General features: G+C 49.0%; 9 protein-coding genes across 9 annotated transcripts; 5 read left to right on the forward strand and 4 right to left on the reverse strand.

The window, feature by feature from the left end:
* Positions 1 to 556: 556 nt before the first annotated feature.
* PHATRDRAFT_49232 (predicted protein) lies at positions 557 to 3,251 on the forward strand (the record flags this gene model as incomplete). The annotated part of the gene is made up of 4 exons (XM_002183816.1): positions 557 to 607; positions 655 to 1,040; positions 1,078 to 2,956; positions 2,989 to 3,251. 4 exons carry the CDS (start codon positions 557 to 559, stop codon positions 3,013 to 3,015), a joined length of 2,343 nt encoding a protein of 780 aa, XP_002183852.1. The 3' UTR covers positions 3,016 to 3,251.
* PHATRDRAFT_49233 (predicted protein) lies at positions 3,242 to 5,989 on the reverse strand (the record flags this gene model as incomplete). The annotated part of the gene is made up of 2 exons (XM_002183930.1): positions 3,242 to 3,712; positions 4,030 to 5,989. 2 exons carry the CDS (start codon positions 5,987 to 5,989, stop codon positions 3,264 to 3,266), a joined length of 2,409 nt encoding a protein of 802 aa, XP_002183966.1. The 3' UTR covers positions 3,242 to 3,263.
* A 293-nt stretch (positions 5,990 to 6,282) lies between these two features.
* On the forward strand, positions 6,283 to 7,833 carry PHATRDRAFT_23053 (predicted protein; the record flags this gene model as incomplete). The annotated part of the gene is made up of 3 exons (XM_002183817.1): positions 6,283 to 6,955; positions 7,069 to 7,649; positions 7,747 to 7,833. The coding sequence occupies exons 1-3, from the start codon at positions 6,532 to 6,534 to the stop codon at positions 7,831 to 7,833; spliced, it is 1,092 nt and encodes a 363-aa protein (XP_002183853.1). The 5' UTR covers positions 6,283 to 6,531.
* A 392-nt stretch (positions 7,834 to 8,225) lies between these two features.
* Positions 8,226 to 9,554, reverse strand: PHATRDRAFT_15730 (predicted protein; the record flags this gene model as incomplete). The annotated part of the gene is made up of 1 exon (XM_002183931.1): positions 8,226 to 9,554. A coding segment is annotated over one exon (1,329 nt), but the record flags the coding sequence as incomplete, so codon positions are not given.
* A 1,380-nt stretch (positions 9,555 to 10,934) lies between these two features.
* PHATRDRAFT_39901 (predicted protein) lies at positions 10,935 to 12,294 on the reverse strand (the record flags this gene model as incomplete). Its single annotated transcript, XM_002183932.1, has 3 exons — positions 10,935 to 11,559; positions 11,959 to 12,093; positions 12,203 to 12,294. 3 exons carry the CDS (start codon positions 12,292 to 12,294, stop codon positions 10,935 to 10,937), a joined length of 852 nt encoding a protein of 283 aa, XP_002183968.1.
* A 516-nt stretch (positions 12,295 to 12,810) lies between these two features.
* PHATRDRAFT_49236 (predicted protein) lies at positions 12,811 to 14,189 on the forward strand. The gene is made up of 2 exons (XM_002183818.1): positions 12,811 to 12,982; positions 13,093 to 14,189. The coding sequence occupies exons 1-2, from the start codon at positions 12,841 to 12,843 to the stop codon at positions 14,139 to 14,141; spliced, it is 1,191 nt and encodes a 396-aa protein (XP_002183854.1). The 5' UTR covers positions 12,811 to 12,840; the 3' UTR covers positions 14,142 to 14,189.
* Positions 14,190 to 15,210: 1,021 nt separating this feature from the next.
* PHATRDRAFT_49237 (predicted protein) lies at positions 15,211 to 16,709 on the forward strand. The gene is made up of 2 exons (XM_002183819.1): positions 15,211 to 15,444; positions 15,542 to 16,709. Exons 1-2 carry the CDS (start codon positions 15,321 to 15,323, stop codon positions 16,660 to 16,662), a joined length of 1,245 nt encoding a protein of 414 aa, XP_002183855.1. The 5' UTR covers positions 15,211 to 15,320; the 3' UTR covers positions 16,663 to 16,709.
* Positions 16,710 to 16,770: 61 nt separating this feature from the next.
* Positions 16,771 to 17,558, reverse strand: PHATRDRAFT_49238 (predicted protein). The gene has a single exon (XM_002183933.1). The coding sequence runs from the start codon at positions 17,541 to 17,543 to the stop codon at positions 16,821 to 16,823; it is 723 nt and encodes a 240-aa protein (XP_002183969.1). The 5' UTR covers positions 17,544 to 17,558; the 3' UTR covers positions 16,771 to 16,820.
* A 1,979-nt stretch (positions 17,559 to 19,537) lies between these two features.
* PHATRDRAFT_39905 (predicted protein) lies at positions 19,538 to 23,466 on the forward strand (the record flags this gene model as incomplete). Its single annotated transcript, XM_002183820.1, has 2 exons — positions 19,538 to 23,423; positions 23,459 to 23,466. 2 exons carry the CDS (start codon positions 19,538 to 19,540, stop codon positions 23,464 to 23,466), a joined length of 3,894 nt encoding a protein of 1,297 aa, XP_002183856.1.
* Positions 23,467 to 25,111: the final 1,645 nt, after the last annotated feature.

The following is a 25,111-nucleotide window of genomic DNA, read 5'->3' on the forward strand; positions in this document are numbered from 1 at the left end:
TTACAGTTAGTTGAGTGTTGAGTGTGAGATTGTCGTACGTACGGCATAGTTGCAAACGAACGCAAGCTGCCGTTGCGTACTGCCCAATTTACGTAAGGTTCCCCGTCACGGCGGCATTTGTTCGAGGCATTGCCAGAATCCACTCGAATACCACAACCAAGGGAGCCGGCATTGAGTCGTGGGTAAAGTGTATCTACCACAGTGTCCAGTTTGTGGCATAGGCGTTCCCAAACTAGTTTTTGTGTGTGTATAGCTGTGTTTTTAATATGCACGCGTCGGTAGAACGTGTGACGTCCCTCCTGCTCGCAGTTAATCTTGGTATATACACTTTCATTATGTTAGGTCTATCTGTCTAGGGACTTGAAGGGACGTAGGGTTAGGGTATTTATGTAGGATAGGGTTGGTATGGTGGGGTTCTTGGCGCGCGCCCCAATTCGAACGTGTCGCTTGCTGTAGGATTCTACGGGATATTTCCAGGAGAGCGGACGCCGGGAGGCGCTCGGTGGCAAATTTCTTCGCGCCGGGATCCGATACGACTTTTAGCCTCAAGCGGACCATGGAGGAGGGGGGAAACGCGTCGAACCCTTCTGGTATTGGCCAGCCGCAAGTTTCGTTTTCTTGACGCATTCGTCCCCCCCTTTTCTCGCACCGTAGCGCAGTAAACTTTCTTCTACACCCGCATTCCGTATGAATCCCGCCAACACGGAGGAGGAGGATGTCGCGGAAGACGGGTCTCTCCTGTCCACCCGCGTGCTGTGCCGGACGTTACAGAAAGAACTGCACAACATGGGCAAGGCCTTGTCGTGTCCGCTGTGTCTATCGACGTACCGTGACGCCGTCACGTTGCCGTGTTGTCACGCCTACTGTCGGTCGTGTTTGACGCAAGCCTTGGCGACGGGCAGTGCGCGTCGGCCCCCGACCTGTCCGTGTTGTCAACAACGAACCGCGGGTCGACGGAGTTTGACGGACGCACCGAAACTCAACGAACTCGTCCGGGCTTACAAACTCGCCCTCCGGCATTTCGGACTCGCCCCCGTACGGTACGTACTTGTGTGTATATACATACATACATACAAGCACTTGGAACGGTGTACCCGCAACGATTCTCGGTGTCTGTGGAAGGTCGCTCATCTTGTGTTTGTATGTGTCCGTGTACAGATACGAAGAAGCCTTGCCCATGACGCAACTCGTACCCTCCACACCGGACGAGTCACCCCTCGACACGGTCGATGTACACCAGCATTTGCAAGCCGCACGTGTCTTTGCGCAGGCCTGGGACGGACCCGGCGACGTCCCCTACCGCGACGAACAGGATCTCGTCGTGGCGGCCAACCGACGCTTCTTACTACAGGCTGCCGTCGCCGCCCAAGCCAAACCGCAGTCTTCCCGGAATACTAACTCCACGACTCTTTCCTATTCACAACTCGCCAACCAAGCCGCTGAACAGTCCGCGGCGGATCGTAACGACGAAACCTCGCCGTGTTGGTGGGAACAACGGCACGAAAAGTCGCAGAGTACCGTGGTACGGTTTCGGTCGCAGGCGGAACCCGAGGGCCTCGTGGAGGCCTCCCCACCGCACACGACCGCTGCTGGTGCCATTGCATCAATGCAAGCTGGGATGGACGGTCCGTCCCTGCGTGACACCAAACCAACGGCTCTCGCCAGTCCAACCCAAGCACCATCGACCAATTCAGAACACGATCACGACGATGACGATTGTACCGTGGATCCCGACTTGCCGATACAAAACGTGTCGACGTACGCCAGCTTTGCGCGGGACGTCCCGTCACCCGCCACACTCTGGCCCCTTTCCCCCTCCAACGCGGCGGAACGCGTACACGCACACGACAATGACGAGCTTACCGTCGACCCGGATACACCCACGAACGCGTACCGCATACCATCGCCCCCAACAATCGCCAAGCTAGTCTCCACCGACAAGCTTTCCCCGGTACGTCCTCACGACGTGACCGGCACCACTGTCGATACAACCATGGAGGTCTCCATGACAACGGTTACGTCATTCCATACAACGACGGACACGTCGCGGATGCCAGTAGCGCCCCCTCCCGTTGGCCCAACTCTCCCCACTACCCGCCCACACTCGGGGGTAACGGAATCCACGAAACCGTCTTCTCCTCCGACAGAGCGCTGGCAGAGAACACGTACCCCTTCCCCTGCCCACGTGAGACTCGTCGAGTCGTTCCGGGAACAGCGTTCAAACGACCTACCATTAACTACCCTACCGGCACAGAACGGAAACGATGCGACCGTCGCCGAGTCGTCTGACCTCTTCCCCGTGGGGGCCATTGTCCAAGTGCAGCCGCGCACCTGGCCGGGCGTCAACAAACCCGGTGGTGTCGGCCGCGTCGTCACGGTGCATACCCACGTGGGCAACGCTGCTGTTCAGTACGACGTGGCCTACGTTCTCGGCGGCCGCGAGCGTCGCGTCGATGCCGTCTTTGTGGCGAACCAACCCGCAAAACTGGGGACCACTACGGAATTGGTGTCGGCGACGCCAACGACTACGGAATGCATGCCTCGGAGTCGGGCTTCCTACCGAATCAAACACAAGAGAGAAGAAGAAATTCCTAGCTTTTTATTGGAGCAGCTAGCCAAGGAAGGTTTCGATACGAAAGGCACGGTTGCCCCCGTCCAAGAAAATATGGCCGATGCCGCTGGTGCGGTAGAGAATCAGAGAGCGGATTCCAAACCGATTCAGCAGCGCTTTGGAAGAAAAAGATCAGCCACAACAGCGTCCAAAAGCAACCCTACCAAACGAACCAGGCGAAAGGAAAACGTTCACGCGCCAGCCCGTGCCATGGCTACTTCTACAGCTCCGACGGTAATCCCTCCAGATCCTATTCTCCCTATCTCTCGGGAAGAAGCCTTGGTTCTGGCAGATCAGTTGTACCAGTCTCGCATCCAAAAGGCAATCCAGTCCGGCGTCATTCATGTGGTGGCTTCCTCGTTGTCGGATCGCGACAGAGAAGAACTCCAATTTTTGTGCAGTGAAACCGGGAGAGGCAAAGGTACGGTATACAGCGTCTATTTTGAAACCATTCCGCTCGCTCTTTGTTCTCACGCTACGCATTTTTTGTACTAATCAAGTCAAAGTTGTCCTCTCGGATACTATTCAGTCGAAAACGACGACGCTATGCTTGCTGCCCGTTGATCCTCATTCCAGCATTACCGAGAATGCGCAAGCCTTGACCCGAACCCTGAAAGCTATGCAATCGGCACTTGTAGGGATACCTATTGTATCACCAGCCTGGGTTACCGCCTGTCGACAAGCAAAGGATGCAGTCGTTCCATCTGCCAACATGTATGTTCGCACGCTGCCCACCAAGAGCAATATTCATCGTTCCGACTTTGGTTTGACAACTTTGGCCGCCACAATTGAACAACGGGGAATCGGCTCTCGACCATTGCACAGGGTGGCTGTCTATCTGTGTGGCAGCTACTCGAGACGGAAGCAAACCGACATGTCCGTCTTGTTTCGCCTGGCTGGAGTTAAGGTACTGACACACGTATCCGCTGCCTTGGCGCACGGCAAATATGTCCAATCGAAGCAAACTCTCGGCACAAAGCTCGTCTTGCTGTGCGAAGGCGATGCTGGTATCACGAGCGCCATGGAGAAACTCATCCGACAGCCGGATTCGAAGCGTTGCGTTCAAGTTGTGGATTCGTCGTGGTTCTTCGATTCCATCAGCTGCGGTAAAGCGCTTCCGTCAAACGGATACATGCCAGCGAGTGGCAAAGCCTGCCAACTCTGGACAGTGTTACAAGACGCCGGAAATAGTTAAAATTCCTAGTCCTTTGCACTGCGTTTTGTACTTGGTGAATATTTCTGAGCAAGAAGGGCCTTTACAGCTTTTCCTTTCGTGTATTCTACAATTGCTTTGTACACCCGTTCCGTATTGATCGGCAAAAACGTTTTGGTGGTTGACACAACCATGCGTGTCCTTTCGACAGCCTTTAGTAGAGTCCTTGGCGATGGCGAAACGTTCGACTCGTCCTCGCTTTTACTGTCCAAGGCATCATCCAAGCTTTGTAATGCCACGAAGATCGCAAAGCGGTATACGGTCAAGGCGACTTCGCTAGAGGCAACAATGCGTAGCAGCCTGCGTCGGTCTCGGGAGCGATGCTGTTTGTCACCGTCCAGCTCCTCAAGCGCGTCTCGTAGCACTGTATGAAAAGATGACGCCGCGATTGCGATGTCGTCCAACAGCGCCCGAGTGGCCCCCAACGAGGACAGCCGACAATTCCACCCGTGTTCCACAAAAACGTCTTCGACCGTCCACATTGCGGCATTGCCTGCCAATTTATTTAAAACTTCGTTGCTTCTTTGTTGCACTTCCTTCGAAGATGTCGACATTACCGAGAATTCGAGCGGTGAACTTGATACATGGAAAAATTGAAGGTAGGTCGTATTTGTCTGCATAGTGTGCTGAAGATCTTGTAAAAGATTTCCAGCACGTTGCAGACTGGAGACGATTGTAGCGGTAAAGGAAAATTGTGGTGTATAATTCAGCAATTGCTTCCCGTGTGGCACGGCCAATTCCTCCAACGCGGCCAAAAGTACCATGGCAATGTCCCATAATGCTTCATTTGTCGCGGCTTCAGGATGGTCTTCACCAAGTCCTGCGGGGTCGCCTCTACTAGTTCCTTTCCATGCGCGTATTTCGTTTTGTAAAAAGCCATCCCAAGCTCCATGGGCCAACGCTGCACGAAGTTTGGGGCCTCCACATGAACTCGTGTACACGTCTGTCAAGAGTGCCATGAGACTTCCGCCTACGTCGTCGACCAAACCATTGCATAATGCCGTTCCCTTTTGGTCGCTTTGGGAACAGAGTACATACGGATGGAGGACTAAATCGTGTTGGTGTCGTTGACCGTGACCGTCAAGTGTTACGTAGAAAGTGTTCGGTTGTGCGAGCCGATCGGAGGGGCGATTGTTGACGCGACACCACCTCAACCGAAGCGTATGCTCCAGAAGGATGGTCATAATCACACACAAACTTGCGGGATTCTGCCGCCGAATCAATAAATCAAAACAAAGTCTCCACAAGCCCATGTGAGTGAACGGTATGGTATTTGGAATGCAACTCGTCGTCAAGGTTTCCGCAATATTTTCGCCTCGTTCAATCACCTTCTCAAGCGTTGGAAACGATCGAAGCTGTACTATAGCTGAATTCCGTGACAATGCAACATTTACTGCCTCTTTATCCCGTTGCATGCTCTCCAAGTTACATGTCTTTACCAGTGACACCGTCAATACAATAACCAAACTTAGCCAAGCCTTCGTCGGTAACGCACCAACGAAACCATGCCAAAGTACGTTGCGCAAATTCAAACCGGTTGGTAGCAGTAATTGACGTAGCATACACGGCAACGGACCCGTGATGGCGCCATTGAGTTTCTTCAAGAGAATCTGTAAAGGAGGGGCGTTGCTGTGCGCACCAGCTCCACTAGAGGCATTGTAATCGAGCACGCAGCGAACTATAGATGCTTCCAGCTGGTTCAAGGCGATCAATGTGGCGAACAAAATTGTTGACGGATCATCGCCACTATCCTCAACAAGATACAATAGCGACCTCTGTGATGACGATAGATTCATCATATTGTCTTCCTCTACAACATCTTTGCGGAACAAACTAGCTTCACAGGCGCGAGCCAGCGGCCCCAAATCTTCGACATTCGGAGGCGAGCTGAACATTGAGTCACTGTCCGTCCACTGAATTGTTCGTGTTATAGGATCGACTGCGATACGTAGCTGTATAGAGCTAGCCGAAGAGCCTTCACACGACAAAAGTTGAGCAATGGATGGATGTAAAAATTCGAAATATTTTGAGCTGTGGCATGGCGAAGGAATAGGACAACTCGATAGCGACGTCAAAGGAAAAGGCATTTTCTTGATGTGTTCTATGGAAATCGCAACAATCGCACAAACCATGCAACCCAGGACACAGTGTTGCAGTAGATTCATGGGTTTTTAGAGCATACTGTGTCCATTATGGAAATAGGTATTCTCCGTGTCGTCTTCTGCTCTGCTCTGGATCCAGCGAGAGTTATAGAAGGAGAGACATCACTTTTCGGTTCTTTGTAAAGATTATCGACGGAAGTCCTGTCAAAGTCATTCACGTTTTCGCGTCGGTTCTCGATATTGAAGACATCGGCATTCACAGTCACATCAAAGAAAAACCCAGCGGCTAACATAAGTAAAAAAAGAACGGACGGAGAGATTTGTGAAAAGGAAAGTTCATTGGATTGAATATATCCTTTCATTCCCGTTATTTCGTCTCTATTTTCGGCCGTCGATGAATTGTTCACGGTAAGGCGTTTCTAACATCATTCTGGAATAAAGGGATTATTGCATCCTAGTCAATGGTCGTATCGGCGTCGAATACATACAGTGATCTCTATTCTCTCCAAACATCACAGTTGCCGGACTTCATCCCTTCATGCCCCTAGTTGTTTTTCGACTTTACTTCGGCAACACGATTTTACCTACGACTCCTAGTGTTCATCATGACGAGAACGCAATGCCACTACGGGTCGGCAGAGCCAACACGGACGGTGGACGATGGCGATACCGACACCTCCACTACTTCTACTCCGACTAGACTCAATTCGGAGTCAGCGCCCGACGGGAGTGAGGCTACGCTAGCAAACCGTCGGCGAGCGACGATTCGCGAACGCGACTCTACCTATCTATGGAGCTCCTTGGCAGCCGGAGCCGGTAGCGGCGCTGTGGCCAGTGTGATCTGTGCACCACTCGATTTACTGCGTACCCGCCTCCAGGTGTGGGGAGATGTGCACGCAAAGACCGATAGCGGTCAGATGTCGATTGTACGCATGATACGAGAGATGATTGCCAAAGAAGGATACCGCGGGTGTTTTCGCGGACTGGGAGCCACATTGGTCACCGTGCCAGCTTTTTGGGGAGTCTATTGTACGTACTGGTATTGCCACATTTTGGTGTATTTTTGTTGTTGGGTTTGTACTTTATCGTTATCGGATAGCAACAATCCTCTCACCGGAGCTCGTTATCTTTTATTTACACAGTCCCTCTATATGATGAAACGAAACGCTACTGGGCTTGTCGACATCCCGAGCTTAATCCAGCTCTGATTCATATGGGTTCAGCCGTATTGGCTGGAGCCGTATCGGATATTATTTGTAACCCTATGTTTGTCGTTCGGACCAGACTCCAAACCGAAGCCTTGCACCAGCTCGACAACCACTCGAATACAGGAAGCCGCGGTGCAATTAAACTCAGCATGATCCAAACAGCCCGAGGACTGTACCAAGACGGTGGAGCGCGGATTTTTTGGCGTGGCATGTCGGCCAACCTTATGGGACTTTCGCACGTGGCAGTGCAATTTCCAGTCTACGAGATCTTAAAGCTCAAATTGGCCCATACGAAGAAACAGCCGTCCGCCGTGGATTTGTTGATCGCCAGTGGGTTAAGCAAAATGACAGCTTCCTTGTTGACGTATCCCCACGAAGTGATTCGATCACGAATGATGGATAGCCGGAGTGCCAGCGTGCGATTCACTACCACGTGTCGGCGGATCTACGCCAAGGAAGGTATGATTGGCTTTTACGCAGGTCTGCCGATTAGCTTGATTCGGGTCATTCCCAATGTGAGTCGATGTCTGCGAATGATGTTGTTGCAAAAGCAGAAATTTTTGCGTTGATTTTAATCTTACCTCCATCTCTTTTGCTCTGTACCTATTGTAGACTTGCATAACGTTCTTGACCTACGAAATGTTTCTACGCTATGCGAAAGACAAGATCAGGAAGCAACGAGAGAACGAGCGCCTATAAATTGGAAAGTCTGAACCATAGCAATTTAGAAAGACCATTTACATGTTGATACAAAGCACCAAATAACGGTGTCTATGCTGTTGCGACGAGCCTGTGTTTTTCATGGAAGATTGGTCGTATTTGCCGCCGGATTTCGGTGGCACTCCTGTTGTTGCCACCTATGAATTTGCCAACAGGGGCGACGGGCAACACGACTACGGCTGCCAACAGCAAGGCGACGACAAAACACAGAGCGTTAGAGCTATTCGTTTCCGCGAGCGCTGCTCAACCCGTGATATCTCTAAGAGTAACGTGAGCTCTCGTTGTGATCTATTACTTAACGTAGACAAAAGATAGGCGCGTTCAACAAAACCTATCAAATGTGAAAGAGATCACCGGGAAATCTGAACACACTAAGGCTCCAGAGTTAAATCCGTGAATGCTCGAAGAGAATAATCAACTGGACCAGCTGGCAGGGAACCGACCGTACCATACACACCTGCCGTGCCTTTCTTTCGTCCTCCTTTCCCTTCATTTCGAACTTGATTAATCGACATTTTGAGATCTCGCAAAAAGCTGTCCACTTTTGGCACCACATTCAATGTAACGCAGATGTGAACGCTTGCAGGTGACTGAAGGGCATTCAAATTCCAGCCTGCTTTGGTCATGTAGTCTTGAATCCTGTAAATGTCCATCTCATTAGAAGTAAAAGAGACGACCATAAACGGCTTGGGCGTGAGCAATTTTACACCACGCACTAATTGAATTCCATCGGCAATTGCCCGGGCCGCGTTGACAATCAAGTGAGAGCGTTCCCTGTACCCGTCTTTTCCAAGGGAAACAAGAGCAGCCCAAGCACAGGCCGACAACGCTCCCGGTCGAGATCCAGCAATGGTTGGCGTTGAATACAAGCCACCAGTCCACCACGAATAGGAAAAGTACTGCCCATGTCTAAGCGTGTTGTCGCGATATAGAACGATACTTGTGCCCTTGCTAGCATATCCATACTTGTGGGTATCTGCACTCATACTAGTGACACCGGGATTTCGAAAATCAAAGACGGGTGCATCATCGACAAATGGTAAAACAAATCCACCTAGACAAGCATCCACGTGCAGGCCGACTTTGTACCGCAAAGCAATTTTGGACAAGGCTTCAATGGGATCCACAACGCCCTGAGGATAGGACGGAGCGGAGGCATATATCATAATGGTATTGGAAGTGATACCTTTGGAAACGCGATCTGGGTTCAATTGGAAGGAATCGTGTCGGTGATTGCAATCTATACTCACCACGCGAATGCCAAACATGTCGCACGCTTTGTAGACAGCCGCATGAGCAGTGGTTCCACAAACTAGCTCCGGATGCCTGATACCCCGCCGCTTTCCGTATACATTCCAGTGCGCTCGGATGGCTAGAATGATACTTTCAGTGCCACCCGATGTCATCGATCCAATTGGCGGCGCGTGTAACATGTCGGCCGTCATGGCAATTACTTCGCCTTCGCACTGATTCAGTTTAGGCCATATTCCTGGATGTAACGGATTACTCCAGGAGTATGCAGCGTATACACGATTCATCAACGATGTGTGCTCGTCGCTATTGGAATAGACTGTGCCACTCACTTTGCCAAGTTGCCACATCTTGTCTTCCTTCTCGGCGAAGTGCTGGAGTTCCTGTACAATATCTTCCGCAGCACGGCCGCTCACTGGCATCGTGGTAATCTTGACACGATTGGGATCTTTTCCCAGCGCTGGTTCAGAATCTGTTTTGACCTTTTTGGCTTGTTTCTCGAGCTGCGCGGCGAAAACAGCCACGTGGTCGAGAGCCCAGTCAAAGGCGGATTGAGTAAAAGAATATTTCCATTCGGCGATGGAGTAATGGCGCAGACAATATATCACTCTAGCTAAACTGGAGAGTAGTAAAATAGCCATAAAGTCCTCCGCTACGGTCCATAGCCACCGAGCGGCGCCAACCAGAAGATAATTTGTATCGGCTTCGTTTGACGTGAGCAACTTAACCAAACGCTCGTTGGAATACGCGAGGAATCTGTGCAGATATTGCAGCAAGCTTGTAGAATGGTCAGATGGCGAAAGGCGAAATGCGATCCACCCAACGATCCCCAAGAAAGACACCAGCGGGCGGATCTGGCGGACGACAACGGGCAAGGGAGGCAAAACGATTAGGAGACCCACGCCAATCACAACAAAAGCAACTGTAGTTGATATCGAAGATTCCATATTGCACTCGTTATGTTGCTCGGTAAAAATCCACTCACTGTCATTGAAGTTCTCCGTGGATAAACTGGAGTGATGACGAAGGAGCGTAACGTCAATTTTCCATTTTTTGCCGGTATCGTGGAGTATTGGGTTTTCGAGAATCCTGCGTACGGAATGGAACACCGTAATTTCAGTGTCAGTGTTCGCATTTTACGACGGGTAGGTGAGTTCTGAATTAGGTGGAAGTGCGGTCGACGCACAGGAGATGGGCTATGTCTGTAAGTCACTGTCAACAGCATCTTATTTTTATCAGTAAAACGAAAAGCGAATATGAACCGTGCTAATTGATATTGAGAAAAGCTGACTGAAGAGTCCAATTACATTTCAGCTCTGGGAGATCAAGCCATCTCTCCACAAGCGAGATGTTCGGAATTTTACAGTAGTGGCCCTCAACTCCTTTTTAGTTGACTGTGTGAACAAATACAGGGCAGCAAAAGAAGATATTACGCGACCCTGGGTAGAGGTCCTATTTACATCTAGTCAATTTTGTTCGTACAAACACTTTTGTAAAATATTTCTAGAAATTACTGATAATTTTACGTTGTGCTTATCGATCCATGATAAAAGCGCAAAATAGTAATTCTCTGGCGCTTTTGGCGGCGTTTTCTTCGGTTGGCAATCATTCTGTTTACTCCCAATATTGTTTTTTTCTAGGCATAGACTGACTGTGAGTGCGAGGTACAAGCTGAAAATCCTCGCAAATCGACGCGGTGCTTTCAGATAGCCTTTTTGGTACGCTTTCCCATAATTTACCGCTTCAGACAGACCATAGTCTAGTAGAAGAATAGGCAAATGCAGGTAGACTGCTTTGGCAAGTTAAAGCTAGGATTTGGAATTCGAAAACTACAATACAACACAACAGCTGGCGGATGTTCCGACCTGATGAGGACCCCCGTCGACTGGTACTACCCTTGTAGTAGATGTCCTTTTGACAGTTGTATATGTTGTTGTTTCACTACCTGGTCCATATGCTCCAGTTTCGTCGTCGTTCTCAATCGTTGCACTCTGTGCTTTACCGTCCGTTTGTTGCCGTTCACGCGCTGCTTGGATCTCCCATTCTCGCTCTCGGCGTTCAGCCTGTTCAAGCGCTTTTCTCTTCCACTCAGGCTCCGCATCGGCGGCTGCTTTCATGGCCTCCTGCTCCTCGTGGCCAAGGTCCTCGAAAAGTTCGCACGCTTCTTCTACGATGTTTGCTTCAGTTGCGCCGGATGCCAAACCTTGCGCCGCCTCTTGAGCCAGTCGCCGGGCATCGATGTACCTAATACTTAGTTTGGTCTTGATAAGTTGATCAGCTGGCATATCTATGGACTTGACCAAATGAGCAGGAGATACATCAGTAGTATGTTGCTTGGTAATTTTGACCTCTCCCATTAACGTTCCACATTTTTGCCAACCTCCGCAGCACATCATGCCTCGAAGGCCCGACGGAAAAGCCGCACCAATGTCCCAAAATTCGAAGATGGATGACCTTGCCGCGAAATCCAAGTAAACACTTATGCCCTTCTCTTAAAATCGAAAATCGACCAAACATAAAAACACTTTTTGGCTCACAGGCTTTTTGGGAATGCAAACAAAGTGATACTCGAAACTTGTTGCCACAGATACAGCAGGGACTTAACTGTTGGACAGCAGCACGAAGGACAACGCTGGATCTCGATGAAGTGGTTTGATTGTTTGCGTGGACATAGTAATGTAAGATAAAATTAGAAACCCGTCCTCCGAGACACGGATAGGTTGGTTCTATATAAGTACGCATATATTAAAAGAAAGGAACCCTGACGAATCATCGCTTGTGAAACAAACAATAACGAGGCAGCGAGCATAAAATGGGAGCATATTTTGTAGCCCAGAATACTAGATGATTGACGCTGCTTCACGACAAGTGTCGTAATCCTGTACATTCAGGTAGTCTGGTGTCTTGGCCCAGAAGATTGTATCCATATCAACAACAACTCCACCAAATAGACGAAGACCAAAAATAAAGGCAAGCCACTCGCAGTCCCTTTAAATACATATAAATAGTATTTAGGGAGAGCTTTAGAGAGGAAGCTATAGGGACCGTGCTTGAAGAAGAAATACATGGGCCATCCAATGAGATTGATACAACATACCACAGAAATATATCCATTGAACTAGCACTGCCAATAAGCGACGAGCTCCCATGACTAGCAAAATGCCAAACAATCGCAAGAAAGTTGGACATTGCTCACAGGTCGTCAGACGCTTTTTGATGAGTCAGAACTGGACATTTTCGGACAAAACTTCTGACAAATTGATGGAAAGTTTGCCGGGACAGCGTCAACAAAATTTACGACGAACAACCTACACTGGAACTTTTGTTTAATGTTACTAATAGGCTTCGGCTTCTGACAAAGCAAACCAATATCAAGAAAGATACGTACAAGTAGCCAGTAATATTATATAATCTATTTCTTTTCAATTGATCTTTACTGGCCAAATTCAATAAGGTTAGAAGAGTGACTCAAAATGGCCAGAATAGGGACATAGTAGAGTTGAATATAGTCATTTCGAAATGTGATGGTAAAGATCGGAAGTGAATTTCTATCATGTGTTTCTGTTTGAATTGCCCTTTCGGAAGTCAAACAACATGATAAAATGAACTACGCTCCCGTTTTTCATGGAACTTCCGGCGGCTCATCGAAACGACGGGCAACGAACTCTATTCCTCCGAAACTTTCACACATTAAACTCACGAGTGCTCTACAGGGAACGCTACAAATCTACCATCATGCATTTATCTCTTCAGGCCATTAATGCGGACGACTTTGCTGTACTTGCCAACAAGCTAAAAGCTGAGCTTGGCCAAGAGAAAGGGAACCATATTCACGGGAGCATTATTCCGCACGAAAATGATATTCTGCTTGGCAGAGGTACGATTTCTAAGAGGTTCGAGCATGTGTTGAGCGCTCTCACTGATAAAGAAAACGCTTGTGTATTCGTTGCGCATCTCTCTCACCTGGCTTTTTTCGACCAAGTGTAGGAGGCAAGAATAACCAGCACTTCGGAAATATTCAACTGCGAAACATGACTCGGCAATTCTGCTCCGCCTATTACGGCGCCACCAAAAAGGAAAAGCCCGCCGTTGCTCGAGGTTTGGTTCAATGTATCCAGAACTTAAATCCACCGGGACGTTTCCTGAAGCATTCATTGGGAGGGTGGGAAGAGGCAACAGCATCTGTCGCTCAAGAGAAAGCTAGCCAGAGCCTCCGTGATACGGTGGCGTCAGTCTTAAAGGAAGCAAACATCCAGGATGGCACACACCCGAAAAACGAAGTTTTCACTCAAAAATGTCTTGACGAACTACATCCCGGGTCGAGTCGCCATCCTAAATCTGCAACCAAAGATTCAGTCTTATTTCAAGATTCTACTGAGCAATTGCCTAACAAAATCGCCCGTTCATATCAGGAGAGTGAGTCTTCATGTCAGGTTCGCATGCCCGATAGCTTAGCTGTGAACTTTGGCGACCAAATGTTACTGTCGATGGACGCGACGTCGTCTATCTCCCTCCAAGAAGAGTTCAATGAAAATGGCAAGAGAAGTAGAATCTCTTTCTTAGAAGCCGATTTGAATAGCAAGATCCAACGTTTTTCTACGGATCGCGCCTTCTGCACCATGGGGCTTATAGACAATTCCGATTTTAGTTCGATGGCTAACTCGAAGCCCCAGTACCAGATATCGTCCCAGGTAACAACCAGTCGTGTGCCATGCACAACATCGACAAAACTCTCGTTCGACACCTGGACTGGAAATGGTGGCTTTAGCCTCAATGATGCAGCTCGGTACGCTCACCTCGCAGCGCAAAGGAAGAGGCAGTTCAGCACCAGCATAAACAGCGAAAGCAAGGAAGATCAAGAGATTGAACTTTTCAGTGCTGATGCGCTCGATTCTATTGTTTGGGACGACGATGATATCAAGCTTGATAGTACCTCTTCTTTTCAACTTGCTCCGGGTCAACACCAGGCCGCAAGCGCTTGGGACGACGAAGACGCTTTTCGTCGGCGCATTAGGAATCTCTTACAGGAATTGTAGCCGCTGATACATCATCATTTCTAAAATAATATATTTGCTTGTGTGCGTTCTGGCTTTACTCGTTCAGTATGTGTAAACTACTAACGAAGGAAACATACGTAGACAAAATGAAGCACGCTTCAGTTGTTCGTGTATTGCGAAGCCCCCTCCCCCGGGGCCAAATCAGCCCAGCCCGCCCGAGAGGCAAATTTAGGTATGTGAGTTCGGCCCACCGAGTCCACCAATTCTTCTCGCTAACTGTAAAACGGTATTGGACTTTGTATGCTTTCGATCTTTCTTGAATTTGGTGAAACATATGCTTCCCGGACAGAACACTAATTGAAACAATGTCAAACCAGACTGATGACCTGATGACCCGATTCAGATCGCGCTCCTCTTTCTGTTAACAAGATTTTCATATACAAAGTCTGAAGACAGCATTACAATAATAAACGGATATATCACGAAATTTCGAAAACTGTCCTTGGGTATCTACGTGTAATATTCATACATAGTGGTTAAACCCCGAAAGATGTCTCGGATCAAGGAAAGGTAAAATCCTTTCAATAAATACCATCCTTATCAGTCTACTTAGCATATGTATGAAGGAAGAGCTGTATTTGGTATTAGCCTGCACTTAACAGTAAACAAGAAGTGAAATGACAGAACTATTCCTTTGATTTTATACTAGAATTCGCTGGAACAAAGACTCTTGGAAGTGGTCGACATCTTTGTCGCGCTCGGTAGTCAGTCCATATGTTTTCCAACGTTAGTAGAATTTCACTGGTTTGTTTTTGCCGGACTTGAATTTGGGGCAATAAGTCGAAAAATCTGATTCAGAAACGCGGAGAGGTGGAACCAGTCCTTCTTTATTTTCTTCTACACAAATCCGGTATTAGTAAATACGTAGAACTAATTATATATTCGGTACCTACGAGGCATATTTTGCTACGCATGTTGGAAATAGAAAACGTCTCGCTCCCTGCGCAAGAATTTTGGTTGTTCCCCAGAAAGAGGATCTATGCGAAAACGAGGTCCGCGAACAACCAACAAACGCTAGCTTCCCAAGTGCATAGATCGACTGATTGTGATCGAAACAGCTCCGTATACAACTAAAAACGTGCGAAATTCATCCAAAGGACGGCAGCGCAGCCCATCCCAAGCTCCGCAAAAAGGAAGAACGCCCTCTTTTAACTTACTATGCACCACGATTCCTTCGGCAGCTCTACCGGCTTTCGTGGCGTCGATGTTGCCGTTCTTGCACGGCCACACTTGCTGATTGCAAACATCAGAGCCCACGAAAACGACATTCTGCTCGGGCGAGGTACGTGTCGGAGACGCTTCAAGTGAGCAACGACGACTGTGGAATTCTCGGATCTAATAAAGATGCGCCCATGTTCTCTTTTTCCATTGCGAATCAGGTGGAAAGAATAATCAACACGCAGGGAACCAAAAGCTTCGACGGATGGCTCGCCAGTATTGCGCGCGGTATCATGCCGCGGCGAAGAAGCAGAAGCCTGTGATTGCACTCGAACTCGTCAGGCAGGTCCATTCCCTGTCCCCGCCTGGACGTTTTCTGAAGCACAAAATGGGAGGTTGGGAAGAAGCCACGGAAGATATTGCGAAGGAAAAAGTCAGTCAATGTCTACGAGATATCGTAGCGTCTCAGCTCAAAGCTGGAAATTCTCTATCTACACTGGAGGAAGCGACGATACATGTCAATTGTCGAACTTTTATGGAAGCGCCGCCTTCCAATACCTTCCAACAGTATACCAATCATGTTACTCCTTCTGCTTCACCAAGCGCAACAAGCCACTCGCAAAAGCAAATGTTTGACTGGCAGCAACCGATGATGCAACCGTACCGGAACGATAGTTCCGGAGTCCGGTATATCTCCCCACCGGATGTATCAGCAAAAAGGACGATGCACTGCATACAGAGTCGCTCCTCTTTTGAAGGAATGAGAGAATTCCGACATCCGTATCCGCATGGCGTTTGCTCAACAATGAATGTTGGCGTGTCCCGGGAACGTCACATACAACACCAAAAGAGACTAAGTTCGAACCCGATGAACTCAGGTTGGTGTCAAGGTCCTTCAAAGAGAGTACGTGAGGGATATCAGGACATAGCTCCACGACAGCCGCGTCATCCGCAACAGGATTACGGTCAAATGGAACAGTTTGACGTAAATTTACTTTCCATGGAGCAGCACGACGCCGCCCGCCACATGCCTACGCCTTTCGTGAGCTCCGAGTCTTCGAAAACTCGAGGCCAGGAAGACAACTTTACGTTAAACTCGGCGGCGCGACTGGCTTACATGGAGCGTCAGAATGGGGTATTCTCACAACAGCAAAACTTCCAACGTCACCAGAGTGACCTTCAACAGATTAAGGACGTGGATATATTCAGCCCCGAGGATATTGAAGGCATCGCATTTGAAAGCATGGATGAATTTTTACCTCCACCTTCCGTGCAGTCAGCCCCATCCCAGGACGATGACAACCTTCGCACTTACGTCTTGCGCATGCTCCAGGAGCTTTAACCTGAATTTTGACTGCACCTAACATAAGTAATCTGGAATATAAGAGCACTCTTTACTGTTTAGTATTGGATGTCACGGATAGGACAATCAATATACCAAGCGAGCGTTTTTTTTGGTCGATTCTTTAGTAGCGGTCAACCTTCACCGAGTGAATTATTTTACAACTTGAAAATGTTGAGGACAGCGAGCCTTTCAGTGATTGAATCAGGTGATAGCCGTCCTCCCATGCGAGCAAGTATTCGGTGGAATCCGCCTTCTGGTAACTCTGTATATGCCTTCTCTAAATAGGCTGCAGGTAAACCGAAGCGGATCATACCAATGGTGGCATCCGCCCAATCGCCTTTGCGCACGGCGTTCACCAGCAACTCATCGGCCTGACTTCCTTCGGGAGGAGTCCAAGTCGTCAGCTTGTGGTGCTGCAACACAATTTCACGCAGGGTCACAAAGTCAGCGTCCTGCAGATCTTGGACGGAACCACTTTTGTCGTTCTTGCGCAGATCTCGCAACAGGAGCGCGGCGGACGGGTCCAGATAGTCCAACTTACCGTCCGTCCACAGAGCAATATCGTGATACGCGAGTGCCAGCGCCATGAGATTGACTTGACGGTTCGTAACGTTTCGGAGTCCACCCAAGTGATGTACCGCAAAGCTCAAAACCCGTAAACAGTGATTCCGGTACGCATCAAATTCATCGCCCAGCTGTCCAACGTGTTGAAAGAGGGCGTCGTCGAGAGTATCGTGTTCGTGAAAAACAAAGAACTCTGACGACGATGGCAGCTCCCCCGCCGAACGACCAAACCACATTGGGTTCCATCGGAGTAGCTGAGCCAACGAAAGAGAAAGGAGAAGGAGCAGTATGCTTCCAAAAGATATAGCCGCCATATTCGATACTGCCAGAGGACAAGCTTGTTCCAACTAATGGGAGGGAAGCGAGATGGAAGTCCTACCGAGAAGAGGATGTCCGAATGCCAGTGCAGCCGGTTTTTGCGGCGTTCAGTTTTATGTGCAAAATCGTTCGGAAATGCCACCGTCTGAAACCAGATTCTGGTATTCAGAAAGAGGAAAATCGCATATATATCGAAAAAGGACATAAGCACGTATCGGAGAATGCGAGCATTTTACCTTTATTCACTTTTTTGAGCTCTATAGTCATTAATTGTAAAATAACTGATCGATGGAAAGATCAAGAAAAGTACAGGCGCCAAAGTGAAGTTACATTGGTGGATCTTCAAAGCGTACCGGCCTATCCATCACTTTGCCGATCCATTCACGGTCAACGTCAAGCCTTCTTCATTCTCTGCATGCTTTCCGACTCTCTTTGCAAAGAGCATGGGGCTGGTAAACAACATATGGGTAGTGCACACTGTCGAAACAATAGTTTATTTCTTCCAGTTTTTCCGCGGGCACACCGACCTTGTGGGTATTGCGATTCATTCCAATCGCTTTCACGCCTGACATACGATCTATTCCAAGGCGCCGCTGTACCCCTTGCTTCCCGCACAATAGCAACAACAAAAACGTTTTTTACCTTTCTTGCCGATTGGAAGTTACAACAGAGTCAAGGCTCTGGCTTCGACGACTTTAGTTTCGGTATCAGCTTTCTCCAAAAATTTGTATTTTATCGGGATCCGCCAGCAAGATCTAATGAAGAACCAATCGCCTCACCACTTCTGCGGTAAATACCATTTACGTCAAAGTGATACCCAGGAGGGAAGGAACGTTCCCTATTTCCATTAGCAAGCCGTAGAAGCTTGCCCATTATCAAGCTGCGAAAGCAAGGAAGAAGCTGAAATCGCAAGTGTCGTCACTCACTGTCAACACCACGATTGTAAATTGCTGCAGGCAAACATATGTCACAGTCAGCGCAAATGACTACACAAAGCATTGGTTACAACCAATATTTATGCCATTGCGCAGGAGATTTAATGCCTTTGTGTGTGTTGGCCTGTGACACGATCCTGATAAAACGCCCGGTCAGGTATCGCGATTGAACCAAGAGTCGTGGCGTTCAAAATCAACTTGCCTAGGAGGGTTTATCGCCGGCTTTTGAAAAATTGGTATTTCTTGAATGGAAACCAGCGGAATCGATCGCAATGTATTTTTAATTGGCGCGAGCATTGCAACCCTCTTGATAAATTATACTGATGGTCAGCCTCTAGGACTGAAACTACTGGTCCAACCTTGGAGGACTGTTTGCCAGGATTCTAGGTGTTGTGCGCACCAATTTGAATTGTTACAATAGAAGCACAGCATACTCGTTCACCATCGCGGAATTTCTGACGTTGCTCTCCGCAAAAAAGAAAAAGTATGCAAATGAGAAGTCCCTTTTGCCTTTGACCTTCTGTCGAGAAAACGCACCTGTTCAAACGCAATCCCGAGTGATAAATTATAGCCACACAATGCTACAATTTGATACTACGTTGTAGATAGAATTGCTTAGCCTTAGCATTGTTTGTTGGAACATCTATCTAGGATTCACTAGCTCTAGATCTTGGCCTCGTTGCCATTTCCTTTTTCCTGGCTCTGTCGTAGGACAGACGCAGTGGCCAGACGACTGTCCTCGTCGGGTTCATTACCCGTGTGTGGCATGCCGGAGGAAAATACGAAGCGTCTCATAGGAAACCAAATATTTGCGTTATGCACCCAAATGTTTGCAACATACACAACTCTGGTTCCGTTGCATGAGGCGTATAAGACGACTCGTCTTATCAAACCTGATATGCTAGGAACGAAATATTCCTGATTACCATACGGTTTCCCTAACTTCTACTCTTTCGTCGTATTCTACAAATACACTCGTAAGCAGGTAGAACTTATCAGTTTACTCAGACCCAACCCAGCTCTAATTTTTTGAGTTTTTGAAACCTCGACAACGAATGCGTCGTCCGAGGAAGGTCACTCCCGCTGTTCCGGCCCCTGCCGCAGCGACGGACTCACCGGCTGATGCCGCGTCCGCATCCAAAGAGGATGAGGAGTTCGGAGGATTCGACTCCTCCGACGGTGAGGAGCCTTCGGGCACCGCACCGCCATCGCCAGCATCTTCGGATGATGAAGGTGATGGCAAAAAGACTGCAAAGCCTTTGGCTCGCAGCAAGAACACGTCTGACGAAGTCAGTGTGATCGAGAAAAGCGTCATCGACGCAGAGCCTCACTTGTCTAAAGACAGTGACGGTCTCGACTCCGTTCCTCGGCAAGACCGTGTTGAACGAAAGGCCTTGATGGTCGTCCTCCGTGACGTCATCTGTGTTCCATTGTCAGTTGCGGCTGCAATGTTGAACAACGGCATTAAATCATCTGATGATTTCCGTCTTCTCACGAAGGAGGACATCAATGATCTCTGCATGCGGCTCAAAATGGGCTCCATGCATACCAAGCGAATACTCGTCTTCGCCAAATGGATGCATCACGCACCCAACTCAGTCGATGTCGCCAAAGAGTTCACGGCTTCCGTGCTACGCTTTGAGATGATGACTAGAGCCGCGGCGTCGTATGATAATGTGACTACGACGGCTGCAAAGGCTGAAAAATCGGCTACTAGCCTCTTGCCTGAACCGTTTGATGGTTCGCAGAAAAAGTGGCTCACTTTTCGTTACGGTTTCGAAGCGTGGGCAGGCGCAAGTGGGTCCACTTTTACCGCGTGCATCGCGCACCATTCGGATCGGTATTCGAAAGCCGACCCAACCGGACCCCATACGTCGCCCCGTGACGTTTCAGATTTGTTTGCACTCTCCCCAGTTGTCAACATCACCAGGAACGCAACAATCTTCTATACTCTCATGTCGCTAACCAGCGCTGGGGACGCCTGGGGACTTGTTGAGCCCCACGAGCACACTAAGGACGGACGCAGTGCCTGGATTTCTCTATGTGCCTTCTATGAAGGAACGAGCCAAGTGGGTCTCACTACCGAGCAGGCTCGCGCGACAGTTATGGAGTCGGTGTATACAGGACTGTCCAAACAGTTTTCCTTCACCAAATATGTCGCTCGGCATATTTCTGCCAACAATGCCCTTTTGCGTAACAAGGAGGGCTATTCGGACGCTCAGAAAACGAATTTCTTTCTTAAAGGGATTACTGATCCGGCACTCCTTCCTTATAAGGCAACTGCCGAAGCGCGACTCGATGACTGGAATTTTAATCGGGTCGTCAACTACATGCGTACGTCCGCGACGAAACTCAGTTCCAAGGACAGAAGCGACTCACGGAACGTACGTCAGACAAAGACCACTGGCAGAGCCACCGGCAACCAACGTGGTAACGACAACAAACGGCGTGGCTCGTCCAACCGTCCGTCGAACAAGGGGGCTGAGAAACCTTCCCGCCCTCATAAACACGTCTTACCTCCTGAGCTGTGGGAAGCCCTAACCCCAGCTATCAGGGAGAGTATCTTGAGCGCAAAACGCAGTATTGCACCCCCTGGCCGTGAGGCCAAAAGGGCTAAATCCTCAGATACAGATAACTCTAGTTCAACCGTTGAATCTTATTCACAACTGCCTAGTAGTAAAAAACCTATTCGTAAACATACATGCGAAGATCACGTCCAAGTAGATTCCAGTACCCCTGAAACCCTACTTCGTGACGCACCCACAGACATTTCACCCCACGTCACCACCAAAAAAGTGACATTTGGTGCAGGTGTCCTCTTTGGTCGGTACGCTAATCGCGTATCGTTGAATCGTATGGTCCGCTCCGGCAGTCATTTCGATCAAGCCCCTTGGCGCAAGTCGGATTTCCGACTTAACGATGCGACACTAGTTCGTATTCGTCAGAACCGCTCACGCGGAACAAAAACTCCCACCAATTATGGTGAAGCGGTAATTGACACTGGTGCAGACACCGTCTGCGTCGGTGCCGGGTACTCTGTATTGTCATACACGGGTCGATCAGTCAGCCTTCGCGGTTTTCATGATGACGGTGAAACGTTTGAACGGATTCCGGTTGTCACGGCGGCAACCGCCTATGATTATGACGACGGAACAACCGTGATTCTCATCTTTCATGAGGCACTGAACCTCGGGCCCACACAGACCACCTCGCTCATTAATTTGAATCAAATCCGACATGCCGGACATCAAACCGATGACATTCCAAAATTTTTGTCGCAAGGCAAATCCCTTCACGGCATCGAAACTCTCGACGGTGATTATATCCCGTTTGAGCTCAAAGGTCGTGCATCCCTGTTGTATTCTCGCGTACCTACTCAACATGAGCTTGACAACTGTCAGCACATTGATCTCACTTGCGATCAACCATGGGACCCCAACAGTAAAGATTGGGAAGAAAATGAAGCAAAGTACACGCGACACGATCGTTCTCGTCGTGCCTGCTACACCGACAGCGTACCGGTTGACATTCTCCCGGATTGGCCTCCACTACCCGTTTCCCCTGGATCCGTTGTACCGGATTTCCATAACCGTGTCATGAACCCTCGCGACATCGTTCGCGAAATCAAATACGCCACTATCGGTGCGTCCATATCCAGCCCTCGGGTGTTGGACGTCGACCGCGATAAATTACGGCGAATTCTCGGACATGTGCCGATGGAAGTAGTTGAGCGTACTCTTACCGCCACTACACAACTAGCGGAGCGCACGGGCGAAATGCCTTTGCATCGTCGTTATAAAACCAAGTTTGAACAACTTCGGTATCGACGTTTGAAATGCACACTTTATAGTGATACTTTTAAATCCTCTATAAAATCCTCGCGTGGACATACCCATACTCAGGGTTTTGTCTGTGGTGACTCTTACTTTATCTATCATTACCTAATGAAAGCAGAGTCCGCGGCAGACCAGGGTCTCGCCGAATTCATCCACAACATCGGTATTCCTGCACAATTGCACACCGATAACGCGAAAGTGGAAACACTTAGCAAATGGAAAAAATTAACTTCCAGTCACTGGATAAAGACGACGGTCACTGAACCCTACTCTCCGTGGCAAAATCGTTGCGAACACGAATTTGGTGCTGCGCGCATTCACACGCGCCTCGTTCTCGAAACCACCAAGTGTCCCGAACAATTATGGGACTACGCCCTTGCCTACGTCATTTTCGTACGTAACCACACGGCACGAAAAGCGCTGGCCTGGATCACGCCTATTACTGCGATGACTGGCGACACCCATGATATTTCTGAAATCCTGGTTTTCGAATTTTTCGAACCAGTTCAGTATTTTGACAATCCTGATGTCAAATTTCCACAGAATAAAGCCAAAGTCGGCCGTTGGTTAGGTATTGCCACCAATGTGGGCCAAGCCTTGTGCTACCATATTTTGACGGACAAGGGTACTGTAATCACTCGATCTACTGTTACACCTCTCCAAAACCTCGATTCGTCTGCTCTGCAGACTGCCCTCGCTACTTTTGACGCCACCATAAGGGAGATTTATCAGCCTTCTGATTTCGCCCTCGGTAACAAAATCAAAGCGCCGGCTTTCCGCCGTGACGAAGCGATGAAAGTCGCTCGGCGATCCGACGATCCCGGCGATGGCAACACCCGTAACAGACACGTGTTATACGATCTGAACGAAGGGGATGACCATATTCAACTGGATCCCGGGCTCACGGTTGACGATTTCTTCGAGAACGACTCACCGGATCAGGACCCCACCTCCTTAATTATTGGTACTGACGTTCTACTCACTTCGGGTGCGGTTCAGCGCCAGGGCCGAGTTACCAAGCGCGATCGCGACGGTACTCCAGTCCCTAACGACGACCCTGGAAATTTCGTCGTCGAATTCGACGACGGTACCGAGGAAGTCCACGGTTACCAAGCTCTCCTTGATGCTGTTTATAAGCAGGTCGATGATGACGGAAATGAATGGTATACCTTTGATGATATTGTCGATCATCAAAAACGCCCCCGCGGTGGTCGGGGACGTACGCGTGGATGGTTTCTACGCGTAAAATGGGCCAACGGTGAATTTACCTGGGAGCCCCTCACCTCTTTGAAGGAGAGCAATCCCTACCCGGTGGCCAAATATGCGGCCGACCACGATCTCTTATCCGAACATGCCTTTTCTTATTGGGCTCCCACCGTGCTGAAAAAGGCCGATCGATGGATCCGTGCTGCCAAGACGCGAAAAAAGAAAAATCGATACAAATACGGAATAGAAGTCCCTCGCAACGTACCCCACGCTTACGAATTGGACAAGCAGAACGGCAATCACCTCTGGCGCGATGCAATTCGCAAAGAAATGGATACACTTGAGAGCATGAAAACCTTCACTATCAAGGATAAGGGAGAACGAGCGCCCTCCGACTACAAAAGAATCCCCATGTGGATCATTTTCGATGTAAAAATGGATTTCCGGCGTAAAGCCCGACTCGTCGCCGGCGGACACGTCACCGACCCACCAGACGAAGATACTTACTCTAGCGTCGCCTCCCGCGAGAGCGTACGCCTTGGCTTCCTCCTTGCAAGCCTCAATAACCTTGACCTTGTGTCAGTTGACATCGGAAATGCATACGTCAATGCCGATTGTCGCGAAAAAGTCTTCTCAATCGCCGGGCCCGAGTTCGGTGAACACGAAGGCAAAGTCGTATTAATCGCGAAAGCGTTATATGGCCTCAAGTCAAGCGGTGCCGCATGGCATTCTCATCTTGCACAAAACCTCAGATTCCTGGGTTTTGTATCGTCTAAAGCGGACCCTGATATGTGGTTTCGTAAGGCACAAAGGCTTGACAAAACTGAATATTATGAATATATTATCAGTTACGTCGACGATTTAACAATCGTTTCAGCCGATACTAAAGCAATTTTAAAAGCGCTTGAAAATATCCCTTATACACTTAAGGGCGGTTCTGCACCCAGAACATTTCTGGGGGCAACCACCGGAGTGCATACATTTAACGATGGCACCAAAGCGTGGTACATGTCTGCAAAACAGTACTTAACAAACGCAATTCTCAACATCGAGCAGACGCTCGGTGAAAAACTGCCTAGCAGCAGTCGCATCGTGACCCCGCTTCCTCACGGATATCACCCTGAGTTAGATACATCGGGTTACCTCACCGATGACCGCACGAACTACTATATGAGCCTAATTGGCATTCTACTATGGACGTCGGAACTCGGTCGGATCGACATCACTCAAGAAGTCGGTTTAATGTCTCGCTTCAATGCAAGACCACGTATCGGACATTATAATGCTGTCCTTCGCATGTTCGGTTACCTCAAACGTCACCTGAACTCCAAACTCGTCTGCGACCCGCACACGCGCGATTTTTCGCATATTAACTTTGTCAACCCTTCTTGGAAAGAACAATACCCCGACGCACAAGAAGAATTGCCCCCGGATATGCCCCCACCTTTAGGGCGCGCTGTGCAAGTTTCTGTCTTTGTCGACGCTGCCCACGCAGATTGCCACGTCACGCGACGTTCCACTACGGGCATACTCGCTTTTATCAATGGCACACCAATTCGTTGGTACTCTAAGAGACAAAACACAGTC

Source organism: Phaeodactylum tricornutum, chromosome 21, assembly GCF_000150955.2.
Source record: "Phaeodactylum tricornutum CCAP 1055/1 chromosome 21, whole genome shotgun sequence".
Taxonomy (NCBI): Eukaryota; Bacillariophyta; class Bacillariophyceae; order Surirellales; family Neidiaceae; genus Phaeodactylum; species Phaeodactylum tricornutum.